We start from the raw sequence: 23798 nt of genomic DNA, 5'->3' as shown, positions 1-23798 counted from the left end.
ACACAATATAAAATACTTTTAATTAAAAACTTTGTGGCGGAAGCGTAAAGGAAGAAGCTTTGATCTCTCTCTGGTTTAGAAAGAGAGAGAGAGAGAGAGAGACACGATTCATCCAAAAGCTTCGATCCTTTTTACCTTGAAAACTCTATGCAGAAGAACCCTAACTGATAAATCGCCATGGGAGATTCCGCTTCTTCTTCTTCTTCTTCTTCAACACGCGTTTCTGTTCACAATTCTCTCGGCGGTGGTTCAGGCAAGTCTCTCTCCCTTCGCATCGTCTCTCGAAATCGGGATTTTTCGAGTTTGGCTCTCGATTCAATGAAGAATCATTGAGATTATCCGTTTCTACGTTCGTGTTTATTGCGGAGTTGCTTGATTTTTCTGGATTGATCGGTTATTAGGGGTTTAGTTTGGTTGTTTTGGGCATTTGGGGATCATTAGTTATGACTACGTTTTTTTAAAAAAAAAAAAAAAAAACAATTTTAGTTATTTAGAGATATTAGTAATCGTTCGACATGTAGATAGTGTCTTGTGTCCTTAGAGCAGAGCTTGAATTTGAAGTTTTGAGTTTTCCCTTTTTGGTGTGCAGTTGCCGATTTGCTGCTGTGGAGAAACCGGACTGGTGCAGTCATTGTCCTAGTCTCCTCTACTGTGTTCTGGTTTCTGTTTGAGAGAGCTGGTTACAATCTCTTGTCTTTCGTCTCCAACGTTGTGCTTCTTCTTGTTGCCATCCTCTTCCTATGGGCCAAGTCTGCTTCCCTACTCAACCGGTAACAATATGGACTTTCTGTTTCACTATTTGAAAAATTAATTGGAACGATGCTATGAGAAACTGACTCATGTATTGATTTTGTTTCAGACCTCTACCACCAGTTCCCAATATGGAGATCCCTGAGGAGCTTGCAGTTAAGGCTGCTGATGATATTCGTGTTTGGATCAATCGTGTGTTGTCAATTGCAAGTGATATCACCATTGCTAGAAATCCCATCCGTCTCCTTCAGGTTAATACTTTAGTCTTTTCAGTTTTCATAACTTGGCTGAACTATTTCTTTCAAATCTTTTTTTTTTTTTTTTTTGCTTGTATATAGTCTAAATCATTCTCGTGTTGGCTTTTGCTGTTGAATAGGTGTCACTGGTCTTGTGGGCTATATCCTATGTGGGGACGTTTATCAACTCCCTCACTCTTGTCTACATTGGTGAGCGTCTTATCTTTTTTTCTTGTCTAGAATATGTATAATCTCTCAGTCTATATGAGTTACTGGTTTATCTATAACAGGGATTCTTCTCAGTCTTTCTGTTCCTCTTGTGTACGAGAAGTACCAAGACCACATCGACGATAAACTGAACTCGACTTCTAAAGTCATTCGCAGTATCTCAATGAAGATTCCGATGATGCCCGTAAGCAAAGAAAAGAAGTACCAGTAGTTAGTGTAAGTAAGTAAGCCTTATCATCTGACAACGTTTCTGGTCATGACTCGTCCAAGATGGTTTAGTTTTTTGACTGCTTTTTTACTGAACGGGCTTCATTGTATGTTCAGTAGCTGCAGGTGGAAACAATTGCGGATTTGTTCACAAGACTAATTACAGCAGCTTTTTAAACACACAAGAAAGAGCCCCATTACTGGATTGCTTGCTCTAAGAGGATGATCAAGCAGCGGATCAAAGTGAATCGCAGTACAGTTTTTTTGTTCATTTCTTTCTGATTTGGCTTTCCTTGGGTTTTTTTTTTTTTTTTAAATTAAGTTCTTCTTAGCCTCTGTTCTATGTTCATGAGTTTCTGGGGGGTTTTCCGTTTGGCTGACTATTCGTCTTTTAGTCTACACACGAATGCTTTGTGGGATTGTTGTTGCAGTAGAATCAAGAAAGATAAAAAACTAATACAGTTTGAGTGGTTATTGTCCAATAACAATTGCTTTTTCTTGAAGATTGTCGTTGACTGATTAAGAAGTATCACATATGCTGTGAAAGTGACGTATGCTTCTTCAAGATCTCGACACAGGACTTCTACGTGATTGAAGTGTAAATGAAACAACCTAGCAAATAAACTTTGAAAAAGATGGGAGACATTTCTGCAATTGAAGAGTTTGTTTCCCTCAAACTATAGTCTTACACTTTCCAAAGATACATAAAAACCTCAGAGAATCATATATTTTACTGGATGGATTCATTCTGTACTAGTCAAGCAATGATAGAACCGAGTATATATGAAACAAATAAGGTTGTCGACGAAGTGATGTGTTTCTTTATTATTGCAGCCAGCAAGAGACTTCACTTCTGTACTGTTCTTTTCTTTTCACAGAGAAGAGCCACAATGCAAGCTTACGAACCAGTGAGAAATGGGAACTGAGCCACCGTTGTTGGGATCGAAAAATGAACACTTTGAATTGCCAAGTAAGCCGCGATACCAGCAGCATAACCAGCAAAAGCAAAACCACTCACCTGCATGGAGAAAATCAACAGAGTTTCTTGCTCAGAGCCTCTAAAGAGTATCAAGTCTTACACAAGCAAAAAATAAATGTATCTTTTACCTTCCGGAAGTACCAAAAGAAATCAATTTTCTCCATCCCCATGAAGGCCACACCAGCAGCAGAACCAATGATAAGCATCGAACCACCAGTACCGGCGCAGAACGCAACCAGCTGCCAAAACTCGGAGTCTTGAGGGAAGGATGTGAGGTCGTACATCCCCATGGTCGCTGCAACCAACGGAACATTGTCTATGATTGCAGACACAACACCTATTGCACTAGCTATTAGCTCAACGTTTGGTATATTAGCATCAAGGTAGTTTGCAATCTCCCTGAGGATCCCAGCTGCTTCAAGGCTGAAAGAAAAATAGAGCAAAGAACAACATCACAAAAGGTTTTCTAATTCATAAGATTAGTTTAATTTAAGTTATACCTGCTAACGGATAAAAGGATGCCAAGGAAAAACAAAGCGCCTTGTGTGTCGATTCGAGACAAGGCTTGAGGTACTTTGAGCTTTTGTCTTTCTGATTCACCGTAATGGATGGCATCTGTCAAGACCCAGAGAACTCCAAGACCTAGCAAGATGCCCATGTAAGGAGGCAATCCAGTTAGAGCTTTGAAGACTGGAACAAAAACCAATGCTCCGAGGCCAACTCCAAACACTAGCTTCCCTCTTGGAGCCATCTTTTCAGAAGCTAATACATCTGAAGAATCCTGCCCCTTTTCGTTTACCTCACTGAGGAAGAAAATAAACAAACTTACAACAATCAGCCTCTGCAGTCACGCTACAATTGAAGTCAAAACATTATTATTTCTGTTCGAGAATGCAAGGAAGAGTTTATAACCTGCTCAAGGACATGAGTGCTAGCGGAACAGCAAGAGAAATGGCTGAAGGTATGAAAAGGCCCTAAAAGGAAAGCACGTAAACCTCCATCAAGAATGTCAGAATAGAATAGTTGACAGTTGAAATGACCAAGCAGGTGAATACTTTAACTACTTATACAAGCCTGTAACCTAGACTATCTAGTCCCACTTCCAAACATTCGTTTTTCTTAAGTAGACTCTAACCCTGTAACATATATTAATGATACCAGTTATGCTTGAGGAAGAAAGGTACTCTGATAACATTATGTGACTTATCTCAGAAGAGAAGGAGAACCTGTATAGTCGGCAAGGTGGATATCTGACCATGAATCCATAGCATAGTTGTAGTAACATCACCAATTGGAGTCCATGCTCCTCCTGCATTTGCTGCTATCACCACAACAGCTCCTAGAAGTCTGCCCATTGGTTATTAAACATTAAAACTAACGTCAATGTGACAATAATACTGAAACACAAAACAGATTATCCCAGCAACGGGTAAAACATGTTTCCTTCAGAATCTTAAGAGGTCTATATATACAGAGCTAATACGTTCCCCCACTGTGAACAACTTAACTAATGAGGAGCATAAAGAAAAAAGTTGTTCATACTTGCGGTATTCTGATTGAGGAACCAGTTTCCTGAGCAAAGAAACCATGACAATGGTAGAGGTCAGGTTGTCTAGAATCGAACTGAGGAAAAAAGTCACAAAGCCGACCTGCGACGCCACAAGTCAACTAAAGAGTAAACCCTTCGAAGAAGGAGATAACTTTCAAAGCTAGAGAGATAAAAATCACCCTACCACCCATAAAAGCGTCTTTGGCTTCCGAGTGGTTATATTGTCAGTAACCAGCTTAAACCCTTGGTGAGCATCAACAATCTCCACAATGGTCATTGCCCCCAGTATGAAAAACACAATCTCACTTACTTCAGCTGTTGCATGTTGAAGCTCTGCAACAGCTATTTCAGTAGAAGGAGCCTGTCACAAGGAGGAATATAAATTAATATATCCAACAAATTAATCATAAAAAAAACTCATATGTAGTTTCTTACTTACCCCTATGCCCCTCACAACCCACAGACTGACAGCCATCAGAAGCCCCACTCCACTTTTATTAAAAGCTAAAGACTCTTCAAAGATGATTCCAGCGTATCCTATTCCAAACAACAACGCCATAGCAAGATCCTGGTTAGCAGCGACCCATGAATGATTAATGGCAGCTGTTCCTGTGAGAGCAGCTGCGAGAATAGCAATAGCTTTGACTATATCCGTCTTTGGTTGATAATTCGCTTCGAAGTAGCTCGAGCTAGGCTCATCAACTGAGCAAATAGGGTCACATGATCCTGATGCGTCCAGCAAATCCTGATCATACGTGGAATCATACGTAAAGAAATGAACTTTCGATTAGTTTGATCGATGAGAGGAAATGGGTACTTGTCAATTTTTTGATGATATTGAGGAAAACTCAAACCTCAAGCTCTGACTCATCGAGTGGTTGAGATGGTTCCTCGAGAGAAGAAGAAGGAGATGAGACTCTGATCTTATCCTCGGCCCTCACGAGAACGCTGTGTCTGGACAGCCTCGAGCCTGTGATTCCGGAGAGTTTGGAAACGGAGACGTTTTGAGGCAATCGGGTTGAGAGAGAGATAGGGGATGAAGTCGAGACGGCGTGTCGCTTTGTCAGTTTGTGCGGCGGGGCAAAGTGAGAGCCGATTGGTAACACCGCCATCGGCGAACACTGGAGAGAGACAGAGAGACAGAGAGACAGAGAGGGGGGGGGGGGGGAGAATCTACGGTCGTACGGCGAAGGAGTGAGATTATTATCTGTCGTCGCTGGCGACTGAAGTGAGTTTTGATTTTCAATTTATCCTCAAAATCTTGTCTTTTTACAATTTAACCCTTATTAAAAAGGTATAATCCCATTCTGAATATTTTAAACCTCAGGTAACATGATTTATCTTTAGACAAACATCAGGATTAAGATTGTTTACAAAACTTTTTCTTTTTCTTTGCTTTTGCTTTGTGAAAGTAGGAATAAAACCAAGTGTTATTAGTTCATCTTGAAAAATATCCTTTAAAGTTTACATTATGTAGTTTTGGTTTAGATGGATTATGGACTTTTGGCTCAGCATTTCGTTGTCTTCAGAAAAAAATAAAAAAAAAGGAATAAAATAAAACGTTTAGCACGTCGCAGAAGCAGTGTTCTAGTTTGGTAGCAGCGTTATGTGTGACAACGTGAGCAAATCTTAGCATCTCAGTTCCACTCCTAGGCGCGATTGGAGAAACATTGAGAAAACACTTGGAATTCGAATATTTAGTGTTATAATCATTAAAAAAATTTAACCAGATTCTTTCTTATATCACCCAGATGATCCTCAAAATACATAAAGAAATGGGTGAAATTTTGTAAATAGTAGTTCTTGAACAAAAATCAAAAACAAAGACTATATGATAATATCATCCTAGGAAAGTAAATCCAATATCCCTTGATTCATTGAGAGGGTGACATAGTGTGACCCATACTAGCAGTAGCAGGTGACCATAGATCCGCACCATTGGAGTTTTCAACGTGTACAGTGGACGAGACGGGTGCTAGGCATAATCCTCTGCTTCTCAAGTCTCTCACTTTCTTCCCCGGCGTTACATCTCCGGTAACAGCTCCACCGTCCTGAACACCGGCAAGTCAGACGGAAAATCATTAAGTTATTAATCAAATATATAATTTAAATAAAATAGAAAATCATAGAGACTTATTACAAGAGAATAGTTGATCAGGTAAGGAGAGCAAAGGACTTGGATCTGGTCTTGTAAGAATTTGATGTAACCCATGGCTTCATGCAGCACAGAAGCTGCATCTGTCTGTCAAAGTGACAAAAATGGTTATTTCCCATTTGGTTCTCATCAGTAATCAGAAAAGTCAAGTTCCTATTTGGGTAGAGTGGTTCACTCCTCTAAAAAAGTACACATATCATTAATCAAAATAAAGAGTAAAGAAAAACAAATCTACTTTAGTCTATGACCAAGTTTCATAGTCTTTGATGTCTTTTTGATTTTCACATTGGATGCCAGTTTTACACTATACCCCAAATCGCGACTTCTTAACTTTTGGAAAACTAAATAAAAACTGATAAATTTTATAATATTCTACATCAAAATACTATTAAAAGAAAATTTATAAAATGTTTTTCACTTGTTTGGTGATAGAAATTGAAGCATGAGTAGAAATAAAAATTACCTTTCCGTATGGAGAAACCAATTGCTGCAACGCTGCAATTCTTTCCCCTAACCTTTCTTTCCTTACCTATTTTTAAAGTATTAATTGGATATTAACAGTAACAAATGATAAGATAAGAGTAACCTTTATAACATTATAAAACATAAAAATGTAAGTTCTAATGACACACCTTTGCAATTCCAACTGTTGATTTATCCTGATTTTTCTTGCATTTCTTGCTTGGTTTTTGGTTATGATCCATGTTTTGCCCATTACCCGACCCGGTTCTCTTCTTCTTCACAACAGCGAAAAGGCACACAAGAATCATCTTTAAACGTTTGATAAGGCACAAAATATCGAAAAAATAAAACATTGTGCTTTTTTTTGCATGCAGATATGCACAAGACCAATTTTTATTTCTTATTTTCTAACCAAAATGCGCAAAGGAATAAAAAATCAGAGCCTTACGTTTGAAGATTTAATTGATCTCTCGTCAGTACATGTGTCATTCGAGTTCTTGCAAGTGTTAATAGTGCATGAAGAAGGATCAGAAACGGATACTCCGGAAGGAAAAGAAGGTTCTTGGAAGAGCGATTCGTCGCCGTTTTGGCAGTCTCCGCTGAAACAGAGCATTTTTGACCCACTTGTACCGGAGAATACAAAACCGAAGCTGTCTTCTCCACCATCGCCGCCGTTAATTTCGCGGCGGTGGTCTTCAGAGGAGCTAAGAAACCCGTCAGACAACATAAGAAGCTCCGAGAAGCTCGGGACTCCGGGAGCTTCCACCATAGCTTGGTCGTCTGCTGTATCTCCCATTGTGATTTTTCTTAAGTATTTATTTACAAGTACTTTCGTGGAAGAAGCTGAGCTGGAGAATGAGAGAAGGTGAGAACCATGAACTAGAAGATAATCGTTGGTAAATGGTTTCTCTCTACCTTTTTGGGCTTTTTATAACTGGTTTTACTTGCTTGATGGTTGATGTATTTATTTCCACATAAACCCAATTATTATTTTTTTTTTTGCTTATACATAAAATTTTTAAAGAGAAAATTTTCCTGAAATCACATAAATTACAATCTATCTATTGGGTGTAACATAAATTGGGTTTTTGAATGATAGAAAGAAAATGATACTTTTATTAGTGAATATGCAAGAAAAAAAGTACTGATTGGATTTACAACTTCAGATCCTAATCAAATCGACTCTTTACCGTACTGGTTAAGTAAGGGGACTAGTGTTGATTACATGATTGATACTTGCTAAGAGAGGGGTAGAAAGGGAAATATATAAATTTGAAGATAATGTTGGTCAAATCCACCTGGCCCGAGGAAACTGTAGATTTGATTCACTCGAAGCTGATGTTCGTTTCTTAAACTGCTGCTTCTTTTCTCTCTTTCTGGAAGTTAGACAACTAATTAATGTCACACACACGCATTCATATCCGTTGTTCAATAAACCCGTGCTATATTACATTACATTACTACAAAACCATATACTAGTAGTTTTTTAAAAAAAATTGCCTTTATCATGTCTATCATTAACATAATGACACTATGGCTTCACATGATACAACAGATACTATATCAAATAAACAAAAGAAAGGAAGAAATTTTAACATACTGACATGTACCAGGTTTGACACGTGCAAATACTGCAGACACGCGTGAGGAGAAAACTCTAATTATTAACCAGCCCAACTTGTTTTTTAGCCTGTTCTGACTCTTGAGAAGCAAAAACAATCTTCAGACACAGTTTGGTTTGGTTAGGTTCGTTTCATGTAACCATTTTCGAGTTCCGACAAGGACCTAAAGACTTAGGTGTGGACTAAAACTCTACCGTCACTGTGTATTGTCCTTAGCTACATGATAAATCACTCGTACCCAAACAATCCCTACTCTCTTGTTCGTTATTACATCACTGCCACTTCGCTATGATGAGTTTCTTTCATTACTAAAGATGGATGATATTATTTCTTGTCAAGTAATGGGATGTTTTTGACTATAAGAATGTAAAAATCATAGCGATTTATTGAGGATGAAGCAAACAAACAAGAAACTACTCAAACAAGACATGACTGATTGAGCAGTCAACAAATGCCTGCAGCAAAAGTCAAGAGAAACAAAAGGAAAGAAAACGACATATGAGCAACCTCTGTTCTTGATATAGCTATTACACTAAGATCAAAAGTAGTATAATTGATGGTACCCGTTTAACAAATCATTGAAGCCTTAGGAAAAAACTTGTTCGAAATCTCTCATGGGAATAACGTCGAACAGGTGGTGTGCGTGATTATTCAAAACAAATCTCTTTTAGCTTCTTGGCAGCAGATTCGTCGATTGAATACTGCAAACGATTAAGAACTCATAAGCAAGCGAAAGAGTATCTAGAATCTACAGTTCAAAAAGAACAAAAAAAAAAGAATCTATGTACCTTTTTGAGTACCCATAGTGAGTGATTATAAGCCCGTTGGAAGAGTTCATCAAGGGGTGTTTCGCTTACGTCGACGTCACGGTAGTTAACGAAGTTCTCCCTCGCGTACTTGGCGTAGTATGGCCTCGTGTCCGCCGGCAAAAGCCGAACTAGCCTTAAAACGCCGCCGTATACTCTAAGCACCTTCTTCATTTCCCACTACCTTCTGCAGCACGTCAGACAAGCCTAGGCTTTTATGGGGCTTTGTATAATCCCATGATGGGCCCATCTTGATTAAAGACATTTCATACCGGTTTAAACTTATTAACTCATGTCCGCAAATAGTAAACCGGTTTCTCGATCCATTACACAAACAACGGAAAAAAAACTGTCAAAAATTTAAAACGTCGTAATAGTAATGGAAAAGTCTATATTTATTCATGACATAGAGGTTCCTTATATAGGAGATTACACCGTCATAAATAAATAGAAAGATTACAAATCATAATCTCTTGGTTATGAGCCATCCACAATCTCGTTCATAACACTCTCCCTTGGATGCCATAACCATTTAGAGCTTGTAATGTGCTTTAATGTTGTCTCATTAAAACTTTACCAGGAAAACTCAATTGGGACAAAACCATAGTGAAGGAAAAAGAATACAACACACATTACTCTCCCTGATTTGGACATTACTGAAGGTCCCTTAGACCTCTCCAATTTTCTGCAATCCGTGGGTGATGAAGATCTTGGGCAGAATATGTTTCGTCCTCGAACATGATAGTTGGTTCTTCTTTACCATCGGCCATGCCACAATCTGATCGAACATATTGAGTCATCGACCTCAAATACACACACACGAAATGTTGGATGATGTTGTTGTGATATGCGTGTACCACCATCTGAAAAAAAAATCAACAAAACCAAATAACCCCTCTTTGGGCTGGTTAGTATAAAATAAACCAAAATCAAAGGCTTCTTCATCGTCCTTCTTATGGACCAATCAGATCAGTGTCTAAAACAAGACTTCTGCATCGTCCATCTCAGGACTAAATAGACTTCTTTATCGTCCACCTTTGGACTGAATGGATCAGTGTCCAATACAAGTGATCTCACGCCCATGTACTAGATAATGGATGAGACTGGTCCATATTAAATCTCTTGAGTACCATTTTCTGTATATATTATTTGATGCCCAAGGATTTCATTGTTAATGTACTCAAACTCTAATCTCAAACAAAACTTTGTTTTCCAAGATCTTTCATCTCAAACTCTTTCTTGAGATATTCAACTGTTTGGAAAATTGTATCCAGAGGTTCCTAGGATATTCAGATCATATACTTTGATGATTATCAATATTGTTCTCGAAAACTTGTTGTACTTTCAGCTCAATACTCTCTAGTACTTTCATTATCCAGTGTACCATATAAATATGCAGTCACTACATCAACTTGCTGCAAGTCTAATTTTCTCTCTTATATAGCCAGACTTATGAGAAATCTAAAAGTAGTTGCATCCACCACATGGGAGTATGTCTCCTCATAATCTATTACTGGTCTTTGTGAGAATCGTTGTGCAACATCAGCTTTATATCTCACGATTTCTATTCCTCACAAGACTCATTTATATCCACTGGTTTTAACATCATATGGCGTCTTAATCATACGGCCAAATCCGCTTTTCTTCTTTAAACTATTTAACCCCACGTTTCCATTCAATCAAATATGTTCTACGAATGCGCACTCTTATATTGACGTGGGTTCATGATCCTCGCTTATATTCATAAATTCAAGTGCTACCTTGTATGCAAATAAATCATCTTATGTCGACATTCCTTATTGGTTCCATTATGTTCCAGACATGATATAATCGATTGAGATTCATTATTATCAGGACCTTTAATACTTTGCAGCTTGGCGTCCCAAGCTACATTGTTTGGTACCTGTACCATAGAGCCGGTCGGCCTTATCTCCATGTCTGGGATGGTTTCCTTAGTAACCTCGAATTTGGATTTTGATTATCATTCTCTGCACCTTTCTTTTGTTTCCGAGGATTCTTATCTTTTGGAACCTATTTGGTCTACCACTTTTCATACGTTGTCTAGACTCCGTAGCAACTTGACTGTGTCTCTTCTTGGACATCAAATTCGTTAGTGCTTTACAAGCTGGTTTATATATGACTTAGTCATTCTTTTTCGGGTCAGCAAATGTGTGACATTTGATTAGCTAGCTTTGTAAATGTATAATCTTTGGACGTCTATTTCACATTCTTTAGTCCGAGGATCTTGCCAAGACATTGATGGTTGATTCCATTCTATTTCTTTTACCATTCTTTTACCAGCTTTATTATTTTTTTCTCCTCCTGGTCTTAAAATAATCTGTGTACCTGGCCTCAAATATAATCACTCATAGTTGGCTCAAAGTACTTTATTATTGTGGGAGAATCATATCCAACATATATCCCCATCTTTCTTTTGAGGTCCCATCTTAGTTCTCTGTGGTGGAGCAATTAGTACATAGACAGCACATCCAAATGTCTTATGATGGGGTATGTCTGGCTCTTGACCCGTTAATAATTGTGATAGGGGATATGTATGCTCACTAAATGGCCTGATGCGTATTAACTTAGGTGCATGTAAATTTCGTGTGGCCCAAGCTGTGAATGGGAGTTTTGACCTCATAAGTTATGGTCTATCAATCAGCTATTTTGCGTTTTAAAAGATTTTGGCCAAGCCGTTCTTGGTATGGACATGTATCACAGAATTTCCACACTTACCCCCATGGACATACCATAATCATTTAAACGCTTGAGACATGTATTCACCAGTATCTAGACATATAGTCTTTATTATGAAAAAGGGGCTCGTAGCCGTTTTACTGGTGATGGCATAATGAGTTTCCCTTGTGTACATGCTACACACGTGAGATTCTTTGGGATAACTCTTCTTATTTTTTAATGTGTGTCTTTTGAATATCAATTTTTGCATCATGTTTGGACAAGGATGGCCAATCCGGTCGTGCCATAAAGTGTATATTTTCGCTGGCTTTTAGCCTCTATCATAATGATCTATGCATAGTCTAGGTCAGTAGAGAATGAAGGTATAGTCTTTAGGACTTATTATGGCCTTAGGCGATTTTATACATATAGCTGAAGAAACTCTTTGTTTCTTTCACCTATTGTTTCAATATGGAAATCATTCATTCTTATATCTTTAAAACTCAATCGGCTGCTCTTGCTCTTAGAGCTGGGTGAATATAAGGCATCACTGATTTCTAGATGCATACCCTTCGGCAATAATATATTAGCCTAGCCATAGTCTTCTTTCAGACTGGCGATACCTGATTTAGTACTTATATTGGCGTTTTTCAGTGTACTCATATAGAAAAATCATTCATTCATTTAATCTAAGCAGACAATGTAATAGAAATAAATTCAAGGAGATAAAAATCAGAGAAATCATACAAGCAAAACAATCACACAAGTTTGATGTCGAAATCAGATTATCAACTTGATTATTTTAGGCAATCATAAGTCTCATATTCCATAAGATCATCTTGATCATGTTCGAAATTATTTTCACCATCTTTATAGACCAAATAGGTTTCAGGATTCTTCCCTTTCAGACTCTCTTTGATAGAGGTCACAAAAATGTTTGGGAGTCCTTCATATCTTAGCCCAATGGCTCCCCATTCCACATCTATGGCACACTGATTTGGTCGAGCTTTGTGATTTAAAGGATACACCACGGCCACTGCCTTGACCATGGCTCAAATTGGGTTGATACCCACGGCCTCTACCATAGTGATTCCCACGAACAAATGTGTTATAGTGGCCATGGCCACGTCCTTTCCACCCTCCACGGCCATGACCATGTGGTCTATCATTCTGGACCTGGTTACCCATTTTTTCTTCTTTTGCGGTCTTATTGGTATCAGGTAATGGGGTTAATCCAGGAGGTCTCAATTCAATGTTTCTCATTAGTAATCCATTATTTTGCCCAGCTAGCAATAGACTCATCCACGGACTTATAGTCCTGGATTCTGGAATTCCTCCAATCAAATAGGGTATTTGGTAATAACACTGTTCTTTGGTGATCATATCTCGATTTTTTAACTCTGTCCAAAGGTCTAGAGGATTCTCTATAGTCAGATACTGATCTTTGAGACTCTTAATAAGATGATGGCTAATAATTAATATTGTCTTGTATCAATCTTTCTCATTGGCATTATTGCATTCTATGATACATTCACCAAGTCTTTTTGACTTTAGGATAATCTTTGTATCCAATGCCCACCGTAAATAATTATCTCCAGAGAGATTTAGGGCAGCAAAATCCAAGTTGATTTTCGATATCTCAAATCATATATCACTCAATATTTAGATATAATTTTCATGCAGCCTTACTCTTAAAAACAATCAATTCGGATTTCAATCTTGTGAGGACAATGAGACTATCAATCTTAAAGGCATTTAATCAATCAGTCAATTTCTAGCAAGTCTCAGCAATACTATTTCTATGTGCTCATAATATTATGGTTTATCAAGACTAGCAAAAACGGATTCAATTAATCATGCAATTAAGGTTTAACAATCAATGGATTTTAGCAAGACAAGTAAAAAGATTTATTAATCACTCAATCAGTTTCAAGGCTGATTTTAGCAATACTAGAATATAGATTTCAAGCATGAATTTCAATGAATTAGTTTCAAGGCTGATTTTAGCAATACTAGAATATAGATTTCAAGCATGAATTTCAATGAATCAGTTTCAAAGCTGATTGGTATTTAGCATAAACCATGTGTAAATAATTTATCTAGTATCCGAATTTATCAAACCTCAAAAACATATAATCAGATCAATCAAACTTAGCATACAATCTTAAACTTCAAGACATTAGATTTTATCATGAATCTATCAACCTAGCATACGGATTCTCAATTCTCAAAGACATTCAAATCAGATCAATATAACCTATCATACGGATTATTTAGGGTTTCTATTTAAAACAGATCAGATTACAAAACTATCAATCCTAGCAGATGATATTAAACCTCAAGAATCATGCAATCAGATCATTCGGATTTTAAACAAGTAAACCTCAATCAATCTATCAACCTATCGGATTCAATCAATGTTTTAACATGTTGGTCGGTTTAAACAATTTTAAATCAGATGAACAATTAACCAAGTAGGATGAGAAAATAAATCTATCAATTTAACGCTCAAACAATTCTAGCAACATAGCATCAGATTCAATCAGATTTAAAACCTCAATGATCAAAACCGAAAACAGTTTTGATTTCAAAATATTTGATTAGGGTTTTAATATGTGATTTGATAATTATAGTATAATTAATTCTGATACTTATATTATTTAGGGTTTATAGATATAGGGTTAGGGTTTATCGGATTTTAACTTGTAAAAACCGATTTGGGGGTTTAATCATGTAGGAACATGATTTAGGGTTTGGGGTATCGAACTTTTAGAGCTTCGATTTACTCAATTAGGATTTTTGATCTATTACTCTATGGTTTTGATTCATAAAGATTAGGGTTTTAGGGTTTCATTCTTTATCAATCAATCCATGTTCGATTATGGGTTCTTAGGTTTTGAATTACCTTTTAACCTTAGATGATTGTTGAATCAGACCACCAAAGGAGTTGAGCCGCGAGCTGGACACGAACGGGACGCGAGCTGGAATGGATCGAGTCGCTTCTATCGGGTCGCAGACGTCCTTTGTTGCTTGATCGGGAACGCCTTGATCGTCGGACGCGAGCTGTCTGATGCTGTCCCGAACGAGGAAGAGGTCGCGTGCTAGAGCTGCTCTCGGGTCGCGAACGTCTGAGCTAGGATCAGGAACGCCTTGGGCTGAAGCTGATCGGGGACGCGAGCTGCAACAGATGCGGGAACAAGAGACGCGATCGGGGTTTAGGGTTCGTCGGATCGCCGGCTAGGGTTAGGGTTTTAGGATTTTTCGATTTGGGTATTAGCTTAGGGATTTAGAGTTTTGTGATGATAACGTGTTATAAAAGTAATGGAAAAGTCTATCTTTATTTATAACATAGAGGTTCCTTATATAGGAGATTACCCCGTCATAAATAAATGGAAAGATTACAAATCATAATTTCTTGGTTATAAGCCATCCACAATGTGGTTCATAACATAAACAAAAAATTTCATAATCATAAATTCATAACATAAATCAAAATGAACCTATCCAATTTTTTATCTGACCAAATACTCCCTCTGTTTTTTAATGTTACATATTCTAGATTTTTCACACATTTTAATAAAACACATTAAATTTGCATATTTTTTTGTGTTTATCTTTGTTTCATAATTTTAAACCAATAACAATTCAGTAAGTGCAATTAAGTTTTTCGAAATTTGTAATTAGTTAATAAAACATGTCTTGAAAATGTAAAAAATTGATCTATTAAAAACAAATTTTTTTTCTAGAATATGTAATATTAAGGAACAGAGGGAGTATATCTTTATGTTGCCTCAACTTTTCACTTTAGCATCACTGATTCTTGCAATGCTACAACTTCGAAGTCTTCATAATCCACAAGTTAACTAAAACCCTTCATGATTAAGAATCTCTAAGTCAACCTTCTCCTTCTTTTTCTTGATCCACTACTAGTTGACTCCGATGCTCCACTCTTATTCTCTGTGACTGGTTCGGTTTGTTTGCTACTTCCAGCAACAGATGTCTCACCTTCAGATTGCTTACATGTTCTTAACTTCTCAACATCTTCCTTTGAAGACATTGTTTTGCTTGTTGAAAAACGTGTATTCCTAAACCAGTTATTAACCTACACAATACATAAACACAGCTTATAAGCTGAAATGAAATCAACTAAAAAAGAGAGAAAGAAACCATTTACTAGGAGGTAACTCTTTACTTGTTTAACTGTCATCTGTAGCTCTTTGGCTAAGTTCTCCCTTGTGCTAATGTCTGGATATCGATTCTCATGAAAAGACTCAAATAATCTCTGCATAAAAGAGGAAGCTTTAAACCGGAATCTTTCTCATAATGCCTTAGCATAAAGACAACTATACTTTGTTTACCTGAGTTTTGGGATTTGTCTGTTTAGATGATGCAGAGCTGCTTTGTTTGCCAGAACAACCATCTTCTCTGTGTGCTTCTTGTGGCGCTTTCAAAGTAACCTTTTTATTTTCTCTTTTCGGTTTCTGATCTTCTGCTATGGAAGGCTGTTCCAGAGGTACAGTGTCCCCTTCATCTGCTGACTCGAAATCTTCTTTTCCCGCAATTTTATCCCAATCCTCATCATCACTTGATGACGTAGGAACGTTCTCATATTCCTCCTGCACATATAAGATACATCAGCATAGGGTTCTGAAAAACCAAGTAGAAGATTAATTATATAAAATGTGATAGAACACTCACATCATAGAGCTTTTTGTAGTCCAGCCTTTCAACCTTCCTCCTCCCCGGAACATCTTCACCAATCCCAGCATCTGACTCTAAGATGGAAACATCTGGGAGCTTAGATTTTTTTCTGCCTAGCTTCCCACGTGGCGTAACTTCATCTTGCTGATCAGACTCATCTCCTTTTGAGTTAGCTTCCACATCATCAGAGTCTGAATCGTCTGAATTTGAACTTTCTTGCATTTTATCTTCATCACGAGCTGGAGCATCAGGATCATAGTCATCATCCTCAGAATCATCAGACGGAAGGTTCATTATATCTTTTGCATCTTTAAATGATCCAATCATTTCCTCAGATGCAGATGCAGATTCATCCGAACTCCCATCTTCGTTCTCAGACTCATCACTGCCATCTTCATCACCTTCATTATCATTCAAACCCTCCGGATCGTACTCTTCATCCTCAGAATCATCTGAAGGAAGATCACAGTCCAGATTTGAACCTCCACCACCAGCCATCGCTGCTGCTGCCTCAGGAAATACTTTCTACACAAAGCATCAAGTCAGGTGTCTTATTAAAGTTTATACTTCTGTTTAACATTTAAAACATTGTCTAATATACCTCCCAACTGTCGCTGACCGAGAGTTTTGTCCCTAAAGAATCATTGAGCAACTCAAAGCTATAATCTTTGCAAGCACATCCAGGGCATAACCAGCTCTCATCATCCGGAGGAACTACAAAACAGACAAACAATTCATAAGAACCAGCAAGAAGTGCTCAAAAACACAATACCAAGTACGTAAGGCAGAAGTGATTACTATCTTCTTTCCGCAAAGGAGGTTCAACACAGTACTGGTGAAAGCCTCGGTCACAAAACCCATCGCATAGTACGATATCGTTATCAATATGTACGTCCTTCGAACCACATTTTGAACAGAATATCTGAAATCAAACAACTGCTCCTATTAGCAAGTACTTCCTAGAGACACAAAGCTCGAGTTTCAGAATGAATATTTGGTCTTACATCCTCACTAGAGATCTCTCCATGAGAATTAAATAAAGACTCTGGAATGTTCCCTTCGGCGCAGAGTGTGTCCAGATGCTGAATAAGCTCTCTGATTTTAACTTTGCGTCGTAGAATCTCCTTCTTGGCTCGTTCAAGCTCTTTCTCTGGCCTTAGCTTTTCCGCGCTAACAAAAGAACACATAATCAAATATCAATCTCACACAGGACAAAGGAGAAAAATGAAATGATAAGAAAGAGACAAACCTTGAACCTTTCCAGCCTTCTAAAGAATAAGCATCAATAAGGCTTTGCTCGTAGCTGATCCGGTTTAGAAAGTACCGAAGTTTCTTCTTGATCCTTGTGTACTCATCATCTTCTCTAACTTCTACTTTCTTCGTATAATTCTTCCTTTTCTTTGATTCATTTACAGGCGTAGGATTAGCATGAACAGAAGCAGCTTCTTTAGATCCCTGAGCTCTCTTGTGACTTGAAGCCAGCACATTCTTTTTACCACTACCACCACCACCTCCTAGCTTCTTGGAACTCCGTTTGATCTCAAATTGTCCACGGCAAGGAAGACCAAGGACAAGTTCACGATGCGAACCTGTAAATTTAGTACCAGAACTCTTCTTTACGGTTACAGGGGTTCTTGATTCTTGTTCTTCTTCACCAGAAACCCCATTGGCTATCTTTACATTACCGTTTACATCATTGGTCGATTCATGTTTCATGTGACTTTCTGCCTCTGGTACTTTGTTAGGAGTTGGAGTAACCTCTGCTCCATTAGTCTGATCCAAACCAGATCCACTACTCGTCGTTCTCCTTCTAATAGCTCTATCCATGTTTATGTTAAATACTTGCCTCCAGAGATGCAAAAGACAAAAAAAAAAGAAAAGTAAATCAGAATCGTGAAACAAAAGCTCACATAGATCTGAATTGATATATTAAGCAAAACGCAAGAAACCTACAAAGAAAGATGGCAGGTTCGTAATTAAACTCTCGGATTTTGCTTAGTGTAGATTTTAGACGAGAAACAGATCGATGATCCTTGATTTCGCTCTACCTAACACGATGCGCGATGGGAGGGGAGGGGAGAAAGTCGATACAATAAGCGATTCCAAGAATCCTAATTCTAAGTTGCCGCGAGCTCTTAATTTTCCACGAAAATAAAAATAAGAGGTAAAGCCGCGGAAATAAACGAAAAAACTTTACCCTTTTGTTCCCTCGCCCGCGAAATGTGATTTTTTCAATAACCGCGAAACAGAAGAAACTCGGTGGTGGTTGGTTGGTTGGGTGGAAGAGGAAGAAGAAGAAGAGAAGCGGGATGAGTTGTTAAAAAAAAAAAAGCCTTTTGCCCAGTAAGGGGACGAACAAACGGTGCGTGTTTCGTCTTAGTGGGCCTCTATATTGAATTATATTTTTAATGGGCCTGATATATTTGACTCGTTTATTTAGACATGTATCATATGCTTGTTTTCGTTCTTGTTTTCTATGATTTCTGTATCTTTCGATCTTTCCTATTTATTTAGATTTGATTACGTTGGATCAGAACACTATTTTAGTAGGCATATAAACTAACAAATCTTAGACTGTTTTCTTGTACTATTAAATTAACAGCCGCTGTGCTAATCACATTAACAATATAGTTAATAATTAATGTATAATGCTTGATTGATTTCACACTAGCTACCAAAGCTATATATAAGTTTATATTAGATCTCTGGCCATTATATAGCATCTAGACGGTAGTTCCTTATTTCGTTTAAGTATATACAAATTTTAAATGAATGGTTATAGACAGTAGTACTGGTTATAGATGTTTAAAAAAAAACTTAAAAAGGTATAGACGTCATGACTCATGGCGCTAACGCTAATGTCTTTGTTAATTATGAAGCTATGTGTCGTGTTGCTGAAACTGTAGGACGGAATAGTATGATTAGACAGAGACATCATCGAGCATATCGACGAATGAAGATTGCATTCATTTCAAGAATCGCAATCATCGACCAATTTGATTGTCGCGTCTAGACAAATTACATAACCATTTCGGTTTGAGAAATTAAGGCGGTGGTAACTTAGGATTCCTAATAACTGAATCCTATCACTAGTTTGTTCTTGTAAGAATGTACCACCCAAGAGAAAATGCCCAATAAATTCTCTTGTTAAGTTTCTTGGATATGGACTTCGTCCTTCTCTTTCTGCTTTGCCTTGCCACTCATGCAACTCTCGATCTCTCCTTGTATTTCTAGACATGCATATGTTTTACGTGAAAATTAATTGGATTTTTTTTTTTTTGCTGGTTTCAAAGATATTTGATGCTTTAATTACTCAAGAAGAGCGGCTTATAGCATATCCAAAAAAAACTTTATAGCTTCAAATATATAATTTTTTGCTCTCCAAAAAAGAATTTCAAAATTTCAAATTTAGAGTTTCGATTAGTGAAACTTCATATTCAAAAACTTCAAATTTAGAGTTTTGAGTAGTGAAACTTCATATTTAAAGTTTCACAACTCAGAACTTTAAATTTGAAGTTTCATCTTTTTATTTGCATCTTGGTCCTTATAATTAATTATACATCACATTTATAATTCTTAAGTATTTTGTCATTCATCGTTTTAATCTTTAAAACTTTTGTATCTCTATAATATTATTTGAGAAATCAGTTTCTTATGTGTCGCGTTCATGTTAATTCTTAACAACAGTTATTTACAGAAGTACCCTTACTGAATTAAAAATATTAAACTTAAAAACTATTATTAATTTTTTTAGCTTCCATTTTACTTTTCCAAATAACATATATAATAAAAATAAATATTTATAAAGTTTTAAAACTAATTTAAAAACGAAAATATGTGTATATATAATATGATTTCAATAAAACGGAAATTTCACAAAATAGTAATATTCCGTTTAAAACAATTTTTACAAAAAAAATAATTATACTTTCAGAGTAATAAAAATACTTTCTTTATATCTATATTTTTTTTAGATGAAACTTTTCTTTATATAATGTGATTTCATAAAAACAAGTTCACAAAGATAATCTTGATATTAAAAAATAAATATTATTCCTTTTAAAACATACTTTATACAATATAAAATAAATATATTTTCAAAGTAATAGGAACATTTTCTTTATATCTATATATTTTCTTAGATGATTACATAAAATAACTAATAACATAAACCGATTTGATTACATAAAATAACTAATAACATAAACCGATTTATGTTTAATTAACTAAAAATAGTTTATAATTATTATTATTGAAATGTTTTTTTTTTTTCATAATCTTTAGTTGACTATAATATCGTACAATTACAACAAAAAAACACCATAAATTATATTTTACTTATATAATATGATTTCACAAAAGCAATCACAATTTTAGTGCTGATTTTTTAGAGATATTAAAAATAGAACCTAATAATATTTTTTTAATGATAAGCATTTTATGATCAAATAATTAAAAAAATCCTTTTAAATAGCATATACTTTTAATGAGGTGTATATATATATATTATACTTTATCATTATTAAGAAAATTATGTTGTCTTAATATTTTGTTTCTTTTTAATTTTATATTTTCTTTATGTTTGTGGAAACTTAGGAGGTGTTATTGGTTTATATATTTTGATTGATTTAGAAATCCATATAGTATTTATAAATCCAAGTAAAATATGCAAATCCGGAGGTTTTTCCTCGGATTTGAGTCTTTGTATTTTTAACTAAAAAATCCAAACAAATCCATTCAAATCCATTATTAAATCAAATATATTAGTAAATCCGTATGATTGAATAACACTTGATTTGATATAGAATTTATGAATCATTAAACCAATAACACATGATTTTAATACAGATTTGAAAATCATAGAACCAATAACACTAGATTTAGTTCGGATTTTCAAATCCATTAAAATACGACAACCAATAACACCTACTTAATATACCCATAATCAAAATATCCAAGCAAACCTAAATTCTCATTTTAAGATTATTTAAAATTATTTTATTTTAACTTTCAATAAATCTAAGGCATACAATTATTTAGAAGTTATAAAATATTTTAATTATTATAAATATTGATATTCATTCATGAGGTTACAAAAATTTACCAGCTATACTTATGTATGTAATTTCCTATTGATAATCTCTTTATTTTCAAATATCTTTTAAAAATCAACATATATTTTTGATAAATATTGTGAAAATACATGCACATTTATGCGAGAAATTAAACTAATTTGATTTGACTTAATTATAATTGAGATTAAATTTGAAAAAAATATATATAACTCAATATACTCACAACATGAGTGATTCGACTAATTCAACTTATATCGAAAATCAAAGATCTAACTACAATAAGAAAATATAATTTTATAATAAGAACCAATTTATTTTTATACATATAAATTACATGATGACTCAAAACATATTAATAAATAAAAATAAAGTATTAACTAATTGTTACAATATAGTTTTATATATATGCATGAGACTTCAAAATATTATCGTTATTTTCATTTATGTAATTTTGAATCAAATACTTCAGTTTATTTTTTTATTTAGTTCTAAGCACAATATATATATTACATTATACATATTCTTACAACAATATATTTACATATCTAAGAAAATAACCAATCTAAATGCAAATAAATTTAATCAAAATTAGCTATATTAGAATAAAATATTTTAGTTGAATTCGGGAAAATAAATGCAATCCAATATATCCAAGTGATAAATAAATTGATTGTTGACTCAAAAACCGACCAAACCGACTAGATATAACTTATCTAAAATCATATGTATAATTAAAATAATATAATATTATTAATATAAATTATACATATAAATTAAAAATTGATTTAAAACCAAAATTAAATATCAATTAATTATAATATATTATATTTATAAAGATTTATACCCGTGAATGAGCACGGGAGAATCACCTAGTATTTTAAATATTTCAAAATTATTTTTATAAATTGAAATTTAATACATAAAAAATAAGATTTGTAATATTTTAAGTAGAATTAGACAACAAGAATACTACAAAAAAAAATTAATAAAAATATTTTTAAAAAGATATATGAAGACATAATTATTAAACAAATTTAAATATTACAACAACACTAATAGTCTAGTAAATTTGCTCTGGAACTTCTAAAATATTGTCCAAACAAAATTTTGTGTAACAAAAAATGGAGCATTAAGAAAATAATTTTATGTAATAATGTGGTATTTTCTTGTAGTTTAATATTTAACTATGTATTTTTATTTATAATTTTATATTTTTGTATAAGATTTTATTAATTAATATTACTATAATATTTTTATATATGTCCTAGTTATTTATAAAAATTTGATGGATTTATATTAATTATGACAAATATAAGTACCATAGTGTAAATTACAAATAATTTTGAAGTTAAATTTGAAGTTTTGCTTTTGGAGAAAAACACATTAAAACGTCAAATATAGAGTTTTGAAAACTCTATAATAGAGAGTTTTTTTTGGAGATTATCTTAGTAGTTCAGTTAGCTGGTTTAAAAAAACGTTTTTGTTTCGTTGGATCTTAGTTCAAGTAGTTCGAATTGTGTGCTCAGAAAATATAACTCTATACTGTGTGAGAGTAAGACTAAGGGTAGGCATTCGGGTTCGGTTCAGATCTATTCGAGTTTGGTTCAGATGTATTCGGGTTTCAGGGTTTAAAGATTTCAGGCCCATTCGGGTATAAATAAATTTTGGTTCGGGTTCTGTTCGGATCTTTGCGTGTTCGGTTCGGGTTCGGATAACTCATTTAAATTATTTTAAAATTTTAATATTCATTATATGCTTAAAATTTCTCAAAATCTATAAAACAAAATAATAAATACATATAAATTTGTATAATATATGTCCAAATACCTAAAATTAACATATAAATTGGTTTGTTTTGAATATTTGGATAGAAAATTAATATATATTTCAAATATTTTTCTGTTTTGAATATATTTTAGTCATTTACTTTTGACTATTTATGTATATTTTCAAGTATTTTAGACAACTTAAAAGTATCTTATATATTTTGGATATTTTTAATATATATTAAATCTAAAAATAAGTAATATATTTAGGTATATAAATCTATTTCGGTTACATTCGGGTACCCGAGATATTTCGGTTCGGATCGGGCTCAGTTTCGGTTCTTTAGATATCAAAATTTTGAATCCGTTCGGATATTTAATCAATTTCGGTTCGGGTTCGGTACTACTTTTTCGGATCGGGTTCGGTTCGGTTCTTCGGATCCGGGTTTTTTGCCCAGTCCTATGTGAGACTATTAAATATTATACAAAGATAGATTCTTGACTTTTAACTCCTAGAAAGTTAATTGAATACCTACTTGTGATTGTTTGGATGCCAACTTGAACTAGTTGCTGACTTGTTGGTTAT

At 34.9% G+C, this 23798-nt stretch overlaps 5 protein-coding genes across 10 annotated transcripts; 1 reads left to right on the top strand and 4 right to left on the bottom strand.

The window, feature by feature from the left end:
- LOC106377213 (reticulon-like protein B11) lies at nucleotides 1-1924 on the top strand. 2 transcript variants are annotated; one of them, XM_013817404.3, is made up of 6 exons: nucleotides 1-253; nucleotides 590-770; nucleotides 860-1001; nucleotides 1127-1196; nucleotides 1277-1430; nucleotides 1539-1924. In XM_013817404.3, exons 1-5 carry the CDS (start codon nucleotides 178-180, stop codon nucleotides 1423-1425), a joined length of 618 nt encoding a protein of 205 aa, XP_013672858.1. In that variant the 5' UTR covers nucleotides 1-177; the 3' UTR covers nucleotides 1426-1430; nucleotides 1539-1924. The 2 variants fall into 2 exon arrangements, with proteins under 2 accessions (XP_013672858.1, XP_013672857.1); XM_013817403.3 differs by having other exon boundaries at nucleotides 10-253; nucleotides 1277-1434.
- A 142-nt stretch (nucleotides 1925-2066) lies between these two features.
- Nucleotides 2067-5165, bottom strand: LOC106377212 (sodium/proton antiporter 1). The gene is made up of 9 exons (XM_013817402.3): nucleotides 4804-5165; nucleotides 4389-4694; nucleotides 4134-4310; nucleotides 3943-4049; nucleotides 3627-3747; nucleotides 3313-3374; nucleotides 2901-3203; nucleotides 2529-2823; nucleotides 2067-2439 (listed from the first exon to the last, which is right to left on the bottom strand). Exons 1-9 carry the CDS (start codon nucleotides 5059-5061, stop codon nucleotides 2320-2322), a joined length of 1749 nt encoding a protein of 582 aa, XP_013672856.1. The 5' UTR covers nucleotides 5062-5165; the 3' UTR covers nucleotides 2067-2319.
- Nucleotides 5166-5668: 503 nt separating this feature from the next.
- LOC106377211 (transcription factor bHLH113) lies at nucleotides 5669-7591 on the bottom strand. 2 transcript variants are annotated; one of them, XM_013817400.3, is made up of 5 exons: nucleotides 7015-7591; nucleotides 6737-6841; nucleotides 6568-6633; nucleotides 6090-6191; nucleotides 5669-6000 (listed from the first exon to the last, which is right to left on the bottom strand). In XM_013817400.3, the coding sequence occupies exons 1-5, from the start codon at nucleotides 7360-7362 to the stop codon at nucleotides 5824-5826; spliced, it is 798 nt and encodes a 265-aa protein (XP_013672854.1). In that variant the 5' UTR covers nucleotides 7363-7591; the 3' UTR covers nucleotides 5669-5823. The 2 variants fall into 2 exon arrangements, with proteins under 2 accessions (XP_013672854.1, XP_013672855.1); XM_013817401.3 differs by having other exon boundaries at nucleotides 6737-6838.
- A 962-nt stretch (nucleotides 7592-8553) lies between these two features.
- Nucleotides 8554-9205, bottom strand: LOC106374982 (LYR motif-containing protein At3g19508). Its single transcript, XM_013814888.3, has 2 exons — nucleotides 8977-9205; nucleotides 8554-8889 (listed from the first exon to the last, which is right to left on the bottom strand). The coding sequence occupies exons 1-2, from the start codon at nucleotides 9166-9168 to the stop codon at nucleotides 8836-8838; spliced, it is 246 nt and encodes an 81-aa protein (XP_013670342.1). The 5' UTR covers nucleotides 9169-9205; the 3' UTR covers nucleotides 8554-8835.
- A 6164-nt stretch (nucleotides 9206-15369) lies between these two features.
- Nucleotides 15370-18689, bottom strand: LOC106377210 (homeobox protein HAT3.1). Of its 4 annotated transcripts, none has more exons than XM_013817398.3 (9): nucleotides 18569-18689; nucleotides 17621-18217; nucleotides 17376-17541; nucleotides 17170-17293; nucleotides 16973-17085; nucleotides 16369-16896; nucleotides 16029-16286; nucleotides 15863-15952; nucleotides 15370-15772 (listed from the first exon to the last, which is right to left on the bottom strand). In XM_013817398.3, exons 2-9 carry the CDS (start codon nucleotides 18196-18198, stop codon nucleotides 15560-15562), a joined length of 2070 nt encoding a protein of 689 aa, XP_013672852.1. In that variant the 5' UTR covers nucleotides 18199-18217; nucleotides 18569-18689; the 3' UTR covers nucleotides 15370-15559. The 4 variants fall into 4 exon arrangements, with proteins under 4 accessions (XP_013672852.1, XP_013672850.1, XP_013672851.1 ...); XM_013817396.3 differs by having other exon boundaries at nucleotides 18325-18659; XM_013817397.3 differs by having other exon boundaries at nucleotides 17621-18212; nucleotides 18325-18659.
- Nucleotides 18690-23798: the final 5109 nt, after the last annotated feature.

The sequence above is a fragment of the Brassica napus genome, chromosome C5 (genome assembly GCF_020379485.1).
Source record: "Brassica napus cultivar Da-Ae chromosome C5, Da-Ae, whole genome shotgun sequence".
Classification (NCBI taxonomy): Eukaryota; Viridiplantae; Streptophyta; class Magnoliopsida; order Brassicales; family Brassicaceae; genus Brassica; species Brassica napus.
This window is presented reverse-complemented; position numbering and strand designations above follow the sequence as displayed.